The 11,997-nt window shown below is 40.2% G+C and overlaps 2 protein-coding genes and 1 long non-coding RNA gene across 3 annotated transcripts in view; 2 read left to right on the top strand and 1 right to left on the bottom strand.

The window, feature by feature from the left end:
- Positions 1 to 641: 641 nt before the first annotated feature.
- ift140 (intraflagellar transport 140 homolog (Chlamydomonas)) overlaps positions 642 to 11,997 on the bottom strand; it is a 30,447-nt gene continuing 19,091 nt past the window's right edge. The window contains exons 19-29 of the mRNA XM_082183851.1: positions 6,014 to 6,191; positions 5,436 to 5,626; positions 4,661 to 4,756; positions 4,441 to 4,573; positions 4,093 to 4,365; positions 3,799 to 3,981; positions 3,469 to 3,675; positions 2,439 to 2,651; positions 2,201 to 2,367; positions 1,972 to 2,113; positions 642 to 1,241 (exon numbers count right to left, since the gene is read on the bottom strand). Of these exons, the coding sequence (XP_082039977.1) occupies positions 1,053 to 1,241; positions 1,972 to 2,113; positions 2,201 to 2,367; positions 2,439 to 2,651; positions 3,469 to 3,675; positions 3,799 to 3,981; positions 4,093 to 4,365; positions 4,441 to 4,573; positions 4,661 to 4,756; positions 5,436 to 5,626; positions 6,014 to 6,191 (1,972 nt within the window). The 3' untranslated portion in view covers positions 642 to 1,052. The remainder of the gene's footprint in view (positions 1,242 to 1,971; positions 2,114 to 2,200; positions 2,368 to 2,438; positions 2,652 to 3,468; positions 3,676 to 3,798; positions 3,982 to 4,092; positions 4,366 to 4,440; positions 4,574 to 4,660; positions 4,757 to 5,435; positions 5,627 to 6,013; positions 6,192 to 11,997) is intronic.
- The window catches only part of tmem204 (transmembrane protein 204), a 9,333-nt gene continuing 4,977 nt past the window's right edge, over positions 7,642 to 11,997 (top strand). Inside the window, exons 1-2 of the mRNA XM_082183852.1 lie at positions 7,642 to 8,430; positions 9,569 to 9,724. Of these exons, the coding sequence (XP_082039978.1) occupies positions 8,184 to 8,430; positions 9,569 to 9,724 (403 nt within the window). The 5' untranslated portion in view covers positions 7,642 to 8,183. The remainder of the gene's footprint in view (positions 8,431 to 9,568; positions 9,725 to 11,997) is intronic.
- LOC309509236 overlaps positions 9,731 to 11,997 on the top strand; it is a 4,134-nt gene continuing 1,867 nt past the window's right edge. Inside the window, exon 1 of the long non-coding RNA XR_014209831.1 lies at positions 9,731 to 11,997. This exon is cut by the window's right edge and continues 326 nt beyond it. This is a non-coding gene — a long non-coding RNA (uncharacterized lncRNA).

Genomic DNA, 11,997 nt, shown 5'->3' with positions numbered 1-11,997 from the left:
TCTTGTGAAAGCTCAAAACCTCTTTGTCCTTTACAGTGTAAATGGTTGTAAATCCAGAGCATTTATTGTTTCGTTTGACTGCAGGTCGATCGTTCCACTGAATCGTGATAAACTGACACTACTTGAAAAATCTTGATTCTTGGTATATTTGCCTTGTTAACAATTTTGGGTATATTGAATTTATTAACTGAACAGATTAATTGAAATCAAATTTGGTAAACAGAATCCCAGCAGTGTAAACTAAGGTTAAACTTAAAACTAGGTTAAATACAGTTTAATTTTAACACATTATTAAAACTAGAAATTAAAAATCGAACACGAATTTTCAAAAATAGGTTCTGCAAAAAACTGAACTGAAATTACAATAAAGTCCATTATTAATAAAAACGTATTCGAAAAAAATAACTTATATGAATAACTGAATCACTTTTGGAAAAAAATGTTAGAAAGAACCTATTGATCAGGATAGGATTTGGAAAAATGGGATACGATACGACAACCGTCGTTTACGAGGAACCAGATCTATCGTGATCTACTTCAACTGATGCAACATGTTCTATATCTTACACAAAAATTGATAAACTACTTGTACATTTGACTTTGACAGATGTATTGTAATTCACTCAAAAAAAGCAACATGATTAAGTAAATGTGTAGAAAATTTATTAAAATGTATACAAGATATATGATACAAAGATAGCAGAACAAGTCTGGTCATTAAATAATTTGTAAATTGTACAAAATGACTTAAATATAGTGGTCCCGCTGGATTGTTGTTGAAAAGGCCACACACACACACATCACATACATAAGTGCATCCTGGGCATTCACACACAAGCTACTCTACTTAAGGCAGCCTGCAAAGCAGCTTTAACAAAATCACACATCAACTTTCAAAGACGTCCCATAGAAATATGGCACCTTCTTTAAAAATGGGGCAACAAACCAAGACTCAGACAGGCAGACTTCTGCAGGCTAGTCGTGTGCATTGAGAAATGTGTGTGATTATCTGCAGGTATCTTCATGACCACCCTTCTAAGTAAGTCGTTCTCTCAGTGATTGATGTTCTCATCTTCCTCCACCTCTTCATCATCATCGACAGCATGGGCAGCGTTTGTACTTCCGTAGACCAGGCGGATTCCAGCAGCGTTTTGTAGAGCCTCCAGACTGGTTGGACTCACGTATAAGCTCACATTTATGTTGGGACGTGTTGATCTCAATTCCTCTACTTTACTCCATGCCTAATAATACACATAGAAAAATTGGAAATTAATATTAAAGAAATAGTTCACCGAAAATGAACTATAAAAGTCGTACACAAAACTTTTGTATTTGTAACTTCAATGTGCATGCGCTTCTTATTATTTTAGCTGTACAAAACAGTTGTGATAGTGGAGACTGGTATCTGTTATTATATTATTTTAATTTATTAGCGTAAACATAAATACTGGTTTGTGGTGCAAGTAGTTTTACCATTGACTGCACTTGTTATTCTTCTAGTTATTTACCTATAGAGGCTAATGAATCTCGCACATTCACAGAACATTTTTTGTGATTTGCATGAATATATAAGCAACTCAAACTTGGATTTGGCACTTCTTTAGGAAGTACGGTAAAATGTGCATGCTTTTGAGCTGATGTCATTAATTCAATGAAACATGTAGGGGATGACAGTGGTGATGATTTACCTTAGATGTGAGCGAGAGTGAGCGTTCAAGTGCAATAAAAGCAGCTAATGATTGGGTCACTATGAGCCGACTCCTCAGAGAGACCATTTGCAAGCAGGAAAAAGCCACTTTCATGTGACACACATGAAGTACGTGTTTGTAATGATGCAAGATGAATGCAAATGCACTAAGTTTCGATAGAATCAACCAGACCAATGGGGCGCCGGGAACAATCGTACTCGGTTTCGGACTGTGTGAAATCCCCATAAAACACAACATGCCAGTAACCTCAATGTTTAGATACCTGCTGGAAGTTGCCATGATGGCAGTAGTATTCCACCAGGAACCCATACACATCTCCAACACGCACTGCAGGGTCCAGATCCTTCTCTTCCAGCAGAGACTCGCACACACGCACCGCTTCTACTGGATCCTCTTCATGCATCCTTGACACACACACACAAATACATTTGCAAATGCATGCACGGGTGTTGAAAGAACGCACAAACTAAATGCTAGTATTTCACCGGTACCTGCGTGCCTGAATGAATCTCTTGATGAGTCCGAGTTTGTGTGTCAGTATGAGGGTCCTGCTGTCAGCCTCGTCTCCACTGCGACCCTTTGCTTTAGTCAGACACTTGCATGCCTCCGTCAGAGCTCCATACGCCTTCTCATAATTCTGATAATCATCGATTTCCACCTGTAAACAAACGCCGCAGTAAAGTCATCACTGTGTTTAAGAATCACTGGACACACACTGGCTCTCAGTACCTCAGCACAGGCCTCATAAAAGCCAGCGAGCAGGTCGAGGGCACGTCCTTTTGTGTAGAAGCTAATGATGTTCTTCATGATCTCCGGGTCGTTCCTCCAGTCCAGAGACTGCAGGTAGTTGGCTGCCATTATGTAAATTTCCTTCTGTCTGGAAACGCCTGCGAAAAACACTATTTTCTCTGTGTCGCCGGATTTCAACAGCGCTCGCATCGCCTGTCAAAGACAAGAACAGATAAGAAAAGAAAAGCTTGCTTTTAGAAGAGGCTGGTGAAGACCTATTTCAGGATGAGAGAATATATAGATGGATATAGATATAAACAAGAAATAAACAGCTGGTGAAAATGCATCAATTTTATCTTAGAGGTCCAAAATGTGCAAATAAAATGCAATTTGGTGCTGATGTTTTTGATTATACTGCCAAAAAGTAAGATTAAATTTTGATAGCATTTCAATATGAATTGAAACAGACTACTTGCATAAAATGCATATATTTTGCAGTTATCATTCAAAATCTCTCAATATGTCTTTTTAAGATTATATAAATTCTTAGTTTAATGATCAAATTTCTGTAGTTTTAATAGTGTGTGTGTGTGTGCTGGGGGGGGGGCACACATAATGCAAAGCAATATAAAGATGATTGAGAGATAATAAACATTCTTCAAAAAACAAAGTTTTGATCATTTGGATAATTTAGAGGCCTTAGAAATTCATGTATCATATATGATACAGTAGAAGGTTTTATAGTGTTAATTTGAGCTGAAATTATTTTAATTGAAGAAGTGATTAGGAAGAATGTGAAATGATATGAGTAACATGAAACCAGCTCAGTGTAGGAAATTGATTGGGAAAAGGTCAATTCTATCATTTAGCATCATTATATAAAAGTATTTGACCGAAGAATGCCATGATTGACCAATCAGAATCATGTATTCCAGAAAGCCATGTCATAAGATTACGCAAAACGACAGATATTTGATCTCCTCCAATCTTTGATGATTAAATCAGCTGATGATTTGAGCAGAAGCCAAACCTTGATCTTGTTTCCAGCTTGTGTGTATTTCTTAGTCGCTAGGTGGTAGTTGCCCTGGCGCATGCAGCAGTCTGCGATTTTCTCCAGCAGCTCCTTTCGCTCGGCCTCAGACAGATGGGTCGAGTCTTTCGACACCGTCAGACTTTCCGCCAGATCTTCTGTGATGTTCAGACTCTGGTCCAAACACAACTGGAGCGCCTCATGGTACTACACGCACAAATTCATATGCATACAGTTAGAAAACACTCCTACAATTAAAAAGGGTTCTGTCTGCATGCATAGATGTTATGAATATGACTGGATGTATGACAGTACGTGGTCCGTGTTAACCTTTTTGGCAGCCACCAGCAATTCCACAGCTTTCTGGTACTGGGCATGTTTTATGAAGAAATCTGAGCAGCGTGCTAGTAAGGCAGGGTCGCTGGTCTCATTCAGGTCCTCTGCGATCAGCTGCAGAGCTCCAAACTGCTCTGTGGCAAAAGCCAGCTCTAAAGCCTTAGAGACGTGTCCTGCCTGGAACGGTGGAATGAACATGTGTTACATAAGTGATCAGCACCACCTAGTGGTAAAGTTTGACACAACACGTATCTGAATGTAAAATGACACATCATAGTGAGAAAGTACCTTATGATAAAGCATAACAGCTCGGTCCATGTGAGTCCCTTTCTCTTCATAATACATGGCCGTGTCCATCATGTCTTCTGGATTGCTAAGCAGCGCCAGATTCATGAGTTGCTCGTCCAAGTTATTCTCTTTACACAGTCGGATGGCGTTGTTATATGCTTGTGCTCGCGTGTAGAAGTGCACCGACTGGCTGATTTCATCCTGTCCCTCGTACTGTCGTGCAACATGATAAGATGCTGCTCTGTTCCCCGTCTCATTGGCTATCTCACTCGCCTGAGAAATACACAGATCAGCATGAAGCATTCAATACATGATCGGGGAAACCTCAATCAAATTCATTAAACACACCTTCTGAATGTTTCCTAGATAACAGTGCACGCGCACTTGAGACAGGTAGTCCTGAGCGAAGGCGTAGTAATGCAGCGCAGCCTCCATGTCTGATTGGCTCTCCAGATAATGACCCCACCACTTATACAGATCCCTGTCCAATCACACACACCAGACAACGGGAATATGAAAGCCATGTCAGACGGCCATAATCATGAATCATCTCTGCATAGTAACTCACTTGTCTTTCATTTTATTGATGTAGATCTCCAATGAAACATTGTCCTCCATCAGCATTCTCGGAACTTCAAACCGATGTGTGTCTGACTTCTCAAAACTAGTGAGTAAAAAAAAAAAAAAAAAAATTTTTTTTTTCTATCTGAGAAGCAAATCATCATATTAGAATGATTTCTGAAGGATCATGTGACACTGATGCTGAAATTTCAACTTTGATCACAGGAATATATAACATTTTACTATATTTTTACATAGAAAACAGTTACTTTAAATCAACATGTACCACTGCCAAATTTTCCATGTATTTTAATAATTATGTTCACAACTTGTAATAAATACTTTAATGAGCTCATTGTTTCTGCCTAAAATTAATACATAATGTTATCTAAATGTATTTGTATTATCTTAAAGCTGTGCATTTCTGAAAAATTGACATTAATTAGACGGTCACCTCTGATAACAAATCACTCTAAATTGTAATGTAGACAAAGCTTCTTTGAAACTATATGTATTGTGAAAAGCGCTATACAAATAAATGTGAATTGAATTTGTAAATTATTTCATTACTGGTTTTTCTGTATTTCTGGTGAGCAGAAAAATGTAAAATAAAAAAAAATTAATGGTAGTATTTTGAACTTCTGAATGGTAGTGTATGGTGTCCCATGGCATTCTGATTTAATAAAGAAGTTACAAAATATAAATTTTGCACAAAAAACAAATCCCTTTGTGACCTCAGTGTGCATGTCAGCAGTGATTGTGTGTGTGACCGTGACACTCACTACACCAGCGCTAGGTTCTTGTCCCCCATGGCCTCCAGGTGTTTGGCGTAGCTGTAGTATGTGGTTCGGAGATGAATGCGGTCGTGTGTTTCTGCCGTCTCTACCGCCTGCTGCCACTGACCCGCCGCCTGAAGAAACTTATTCAATAAATCAAACCTCCCGCATGACTTATACAAATGCTCTGCATCCTCCTGTGAAAAAAAAAGAGAGAGATGCTGCGATAAACCCAAATGTTTAAATCCAAATGTTTAGTTCTTGTTATTGTACTGAACGAGACAGAGAGGCTCCGAGGGCACAAGGTTTATTTAGATAACGTTGTGTTTGTTCTTGTGTGATTTAAACACAACATGAAACGTCATTTGCGATGTATTCAGCTTCCATAATGTGACATACCTCAGAGTGAAACATACATAAAACAGCAGAACAGTTGTTCCAGAGGTGGAGAGAGTTATTAGATATTAGATACAAGATTATGATAACAAACTTTCCTTTCTTTAATAATAATGCATACTACTGAATGTGCAAATGATAACGGGAACATTTATTAGGTTAGCTTTGTCAATTTTTGTGTGTCTTACCAGCATGCCCAGCTGTGTCGCCAGTACGGCCACCTGTGCCTCCAACTCCGGCTCTTTTTCAGCGTCCCTGAGAGCACGAGCAGCCCGTGCGTTACCCATGTTCCCCAGACACACACGCGCCACGTCCAGGCGACGACTCTTCACACACATCCGTGCCATGTTCTCCCACACCGCCTCACTGGAGATTCAATCATGTACATGCACACATTTTACATTAGCATGTCTGCATCCAAAGCGACATTGCATTGAAGGTATATATTTTATTTCATGCATTCCCTGGAAATCTAACCTATGACCTTGGCATTATTGATTCATTGCTATTGACATTCTCTACTGTTTGAACTATAGGAATTAATCAAAACCAAAAAAAAACATTATATATAATATTCAGATGTCTTTTTTCTCAACACTTTAAGATCTGCACTGTATTAAAGTGTGGATGCATGCACTGAAACATAACATGAAGCATCAGATCTGTCTTAAAATGGTGTGAGGATGTGTTAAAGATGACATTCGCGCAGTCTTTGGTCTCTTCAGCACTCAGCAGCTGCACTTTGAGTGTTTCTGCTCTTTCTCCTTTCGTTCCACCTCATGAGCGAACCGTTTCAGCTATGCAAGGAATGACCCCATCAACACCCAACACTCTCTCTCTCCCACATTCCCTCTCTCCCACTCGCTTGGCCCTTCGTGCCCTCGCTCCTTTTTTCATCCAGTCCCATCTGGTCTTTATTTATCCAAAATCCCCCTGTTCTCTGGTCTTTTTCGCTCCGTTCGGCTTTAGTAGATACAGATGTGGGCTGTTTATTAGAGTTAAGCAACAGGAAATTCCCTGAATCTTTGGGGGCCCAGAACTGAGCAACAGAAACAACAGAAAAGTAAAGAGAGAAGCAAATCCAACCAGGATGATTTATGATTCTCCCTTTTATTGGATAAAAATGTAGAAATTAAGTAAATTTTTACATTGTTCTGGGTATGTGGCTTCTTCAATGTACATCTGTAGGATTTCTTCACTTCCCAGCAGGCAATTTTACGTTAAAAAGACGTCTAATAGCCGTCCAAACACAGCCCAGACGTCTAGGCTAAAACAAGGGAAAATTCGGGCTTTCAGTGAACATTTGATCAACGTCTAAACCATAGCCCAAGAATAAGACATCAATTAGATTACAAAGAAATGAAATGAGTGAAGAAATGAAACCAAACACCTTGTAAATCACTGTTTACTTTGCTTACATGATGGAATATCATACATCTCTCAAGTTATTTTGGCAAAAACAACATGTAACCAAATTCAAGGTTATTTTGGCTAGAAATGGGTTACTCAAAGCCGGACTATATACGTTGTTTTATGGTCCAGCAGGTGAAAATGGTTCATTTGATCACTATAACAGAACAGCTCTCCTCAACAACACACTATTTGAGAAATTATTGATGTCTGGAGTGCAAACGCTGCAGGACGATGGACAAGCTGAACTTTAATACTTAGTGCTACAGGTACATTTCACTAAATACATGATATTACATCTCTCGCTCCATTAATAACCAGCTCACTGAGTCAAAGAGAGAAAGGGGACGGCGTTGCATTCTGTTCTGTCTGTTTTCCTTCCAGGAAACACATCCTGTAGCTGGAGTAACTCGTTTGCCACAGAGAGAAAGAGAGAGAGAGAGAGAGATGTATTCCCAAGTACTCCCTACCCTCCCAGTTCTTCTGAGCTTTTCAGGGATGAAGTGCACACGCTCGCACGTGAACATGGGAAACTGGTTTGGATGAGTAATCTGAGATAAACGAGCGAAGAAAGAGTGTGAGAAAGAACAAAAAGCACAGAGACCGCATCACGTAGACATTCCTCAGCGTTCCCAGCAGGGAGACGTGGAGAAAAAAACGACCCAGCGCACATCTGCAGGAGAAAGGGGGAGGAACAGACCTTAGAGCCGCAGACAGAGAAAGGACGAGGATTTAGAGAAAGCGTGCTTGTTTATGTGATGGCCTTGGAGGTCCAGTGTACAGCCCTACGAGCAGCATCGGTCCCGGACTCTGAGGAAGAGGGCTAGAGACTCCTCAGGACACAAGAATGAGTGGCGATGTCCTCTAGCTAACCTCTTACAGCGTTCATGCCGCTCTGCGTTTAGCGTGCACGTGTACCCGTGGACGTTTCAGGTATTTGAGAGGCGTATGGCCATTCGCAAGCTGGTGGTGGTGGCGGCGGCGGTGGCCCTGCTTTCTCTGGTGCTCAATAACATGGCGACGTTCAGCTCAAACTGGGTGTTACAGGTGCTGGAGGACGGACGCAGGAGAAGCGTTGGGCTCTGGAGAGCATGTGCGCAAGAGGACACACACACTCACGAGCTCACACCCTGCCAGAGACTCAGCTGGGGATCGGAGTTCGCGGGGTACCAGGAGTCACGCAGCACTGTCAAACGTGAGTCTCCGTGATACAGTGTGTAAGGGAATAGACTTCTGCAGCAAATCAACAGATTTACGCACTTTTTAATGCCCTTTGTTACTAAATTTAACAGAAAAAGTTAACACTATTATTAAGAAATATTAAAATTTTCAACATATCATGTACATTCAATTAGAAATGTTACTAAACATAAATCAATATATTTTATCTATATAATTTCAGTGCCAAGCGTGATACAAAATTAATGTCTTATGGAAAGACATTAAACACTGGGGGAAAAAAAATCTGACTAACAAGTACATCATTTTTAGTAGATCATTTGTGAATACATTAAATATTATATAAAATGTCATTAGTGTACATGTTTCATAAATATATTTCAAATTTAAGTGAACATCAACTTTGCTAATATAATGTTTCATAGAATGTTACTTTAAAATAACGTACAGCAAGTAATTATTGAAAGTGTTACCACTCCACAAAATGTTTTAAATGTTATATATATATATATATAATTTTGTGAAGGGGTAACGCTTTCAAGTGCCACAACATTTTTTACATATATGATTGCATGTATGAACTGCTTGCATTCATAAAAAACTTCATATAAAACCTATTTAAAATATGAGCTCAAATGAAGGACATGTCTACAGATCTTTTATTAAGAAGTCTGGCTAGTATTAAACAATGGCAACTATCACTGGAAGAACCTGGCAGAGATTTGCTGGCCTGTAACATGCAGCCTGGCACGTCTGTCCATCTATCCTGATTTAGAAATAGGAAACGGATGGACACAGTGAAGGATTGTGTCTTTCAGGAAGTGACACCCACATTGGCAAAGCTGTGTCTTATGCACATCTGCAGCTGGATCTTCCTTACAATGATTCAGATGTTCTACACACGCACACACACACACACACACATCTGCTCATACACAATGTAAAACATGTTTTGTTTTTTTACAGGAGTACGTTTTACAAGAAAATACCATTTCAGTCTTTAGATTTCATGCTTAATTCAACGTGTTACTTGCCATTTCTTTGTAATTACTTGTGAAATTTCTGAGTGAATTTTATTTTCAGTGCATGTACATGTTGGGTGTGAATCACTTAAAAACCATTGAGCAATAATATTTTTTCTTTTCTGTTTACAGTTCAGTTTGACATGATGCGGGCATGTAACCTGATGGCTACGGTGGCTCTGACCGTGGGTCAGCTAATCTTCCTGTTTGGGTTATTGGAGATAAGCCACATTACCCAGGATTCTCAGTGGTGGGAGGAGGCCATCGCAGCCCTGTTCCAGTTAGCCAGTGAGTGTTCAAGCCTGTTTGTACAGTCAGTAACAAACACTAACAGCCTCTTTGAGGAGCTTCAATAAGCCTGACAGAAATACAACACGCCCACTCTCAAATAACACATTAATTCTTCAATATCTAAGCCGTCTGTCCTTAGAGATACGGTCTCTATTGTCCTATGTTTGTTGTTCTGCATTTTGGGAAAAGGAAAGATGGAGCTTTGAGGATCTATAACAGAACAAACATCAACAAAGCACAGCAGTCTGAGCGCAGCGACTACACACAATTCAACAGGAAACAACAGAGTCCTGGCCAGAGGCCGCTGACAAATTAAATGAACTCCCATTTGGGACGAACGCAGGCCCGTCTCTTTAAAACTTGCTGCTGATGTCCCATGAAAGTGTGCTGGGCTGCTGGCTGTGATGTTATCTCGTTTTATCACTTTGAATGGTTTGCGCATCCGTCATCTGCATGGATGTTTAAACGCTGACTGGCATTCTTAATGTAAAGCCACGCTTGTTGATGGGTTACTAGTGAATGTGTAGTTGTGAGTGTTGTAAGGTATGATCTGCAAATTGATGGCGTATTTTATAAATAAATTAAAGAACATTACAAAACACCCAGAACATTCTAGCAACACCCTAGCAACTCCATAGCAACCACCCTGAACACTCTAGCAGGTGCAACCACTTAGAATACAGTAGCAACTGCCCATAACACCCAACCAACAACCTAGCAACTGCACATAACAACACCCTAGCAACAACCTAGAACACTCAAGCAACGTCTTACTAACCACCCAGAACCCCCTAGGTGGTTACCTGACCCTAACCACCACCCTAGAACACCCTAGCAACCACCCAGAACATAAGGCTACAAGATTTGGGGAAAAAAAAATCTAATTGCAATTTCATATTATAATTACTAGAATTTTTATTAGTAATACTACATAATATATAATATAAATATTTGTTTAATTAAATCATAGCCGTGGCGATTTAATTATTCACACTAAGCCATGTTGTGATTTCAGTTTTATTTTAATTAAACATGCTGCCCTACTAGAGCACCCTGGCAGGCACCTAGCAACACCTGAGTAACCACCCAAAACACCCCGGCATGGGTGGCACCAACTTTTGCACAGGCAAGCACGACTCACGTTTTATTTATACATGTAAAAATGTAGTTAATAAGAATTCTTTGATCACAGCCAATGTTTTCTTAACCTCGGGTCATTTTTTATAGCCACCCTGAACATTTCCTGTGTTATTAGAAAAGGTTATTTTCAAGTATCATCAAAGATGTTTGTGACTCCATGGTCTGGCTTTTGTGATGTAGTGCTACGATGGTGGTCTGCTACTAGTGTAGTATATCAGTACAGCAAACAGTGTGCACTGCAAGTGTATGTGTGCGTTGTTTTAAGTGTGACAATAGTTATATTTAGCTAAACAGGGTCCAGAGCACCAGCGGCTGCCGCACAGTTCCAGAGAACGACAGTCAGGCGCCAGGATATCCCTGCTCAGGACGAGGAAGTGTCTGTAACTACCTGTTATGCAAACCCAGAGCCGCAGAGGAAAGACGGGGAGGGGGTGTGTGACAGTAAGGAGTGGGGTGGCCGAGTGTCAGAGTTATTAGACATGGACTTGAACGGGAATTTATGATATTTTATGAAGCGCAGAACGATACAGAAGAAAGAAAAGTGGATGTGTGTGATGCCACGGAGGAACATGTTTCATCAGGACAGTTCCAGAATCTCTCAAAATGTGTGTTAGTGTGTGTGTGTGTGTGTGTGTGTGTGTGTGTGTTATGAGTGGAGGAAACAAGTGTCCTGATTAACTGTCCCTGCAATACTGTGTCTGTTTACACAATCTCAAGGAACAGACTATGTCTGACAAAATGAAAACAATTATGTCCTCGTACTGCCATATCAATTATAAACAAGCACAAACTGCTTCCCTGAAGTAAACGGGGGAAACCCAATCAGATGCAGGCAAGCCATCAAGTCTTTATAAACATCCATACGTAACCCAGACTTTGCAACTGTAGCGCACATGCAAAGGCAGTTTGCATAGTTTAAGTGCGCTGACTAGACACATTCACACAGCGGTGTCATTGAACAGGGACTTTCCCCAGGACAGTTGCTCAAGGACACAGTGATGACTGTTCAAGGCTAGTTCCTTAGATCCTTAATTTCAAACTCATTATAGAGTACTTTGTGTTAAAGGGTTTGTTCACCCAAAAATTAACATTATCCCATTATTTACTCACCCTGAAGCCATCCTAGGTGT

Source organism: Leuciscus leuciscus (assembly GCF_965113295.1).
Source record: "Leuciscus leuciscus genome assembly, chromosome: 11".
Taxonomy (NCBI): Eukaryota; Metazoa; Chordata; class Actinopteri; order Cypriniformes; family Leuciscidae; genus Leuciscus; species Leuciscus leuciscus.
The sequence above is the reverse complement of the archived record's forward strand: the minus strand, read 5'-3'. Positions and strand labels throughout refer to the sequence as shown.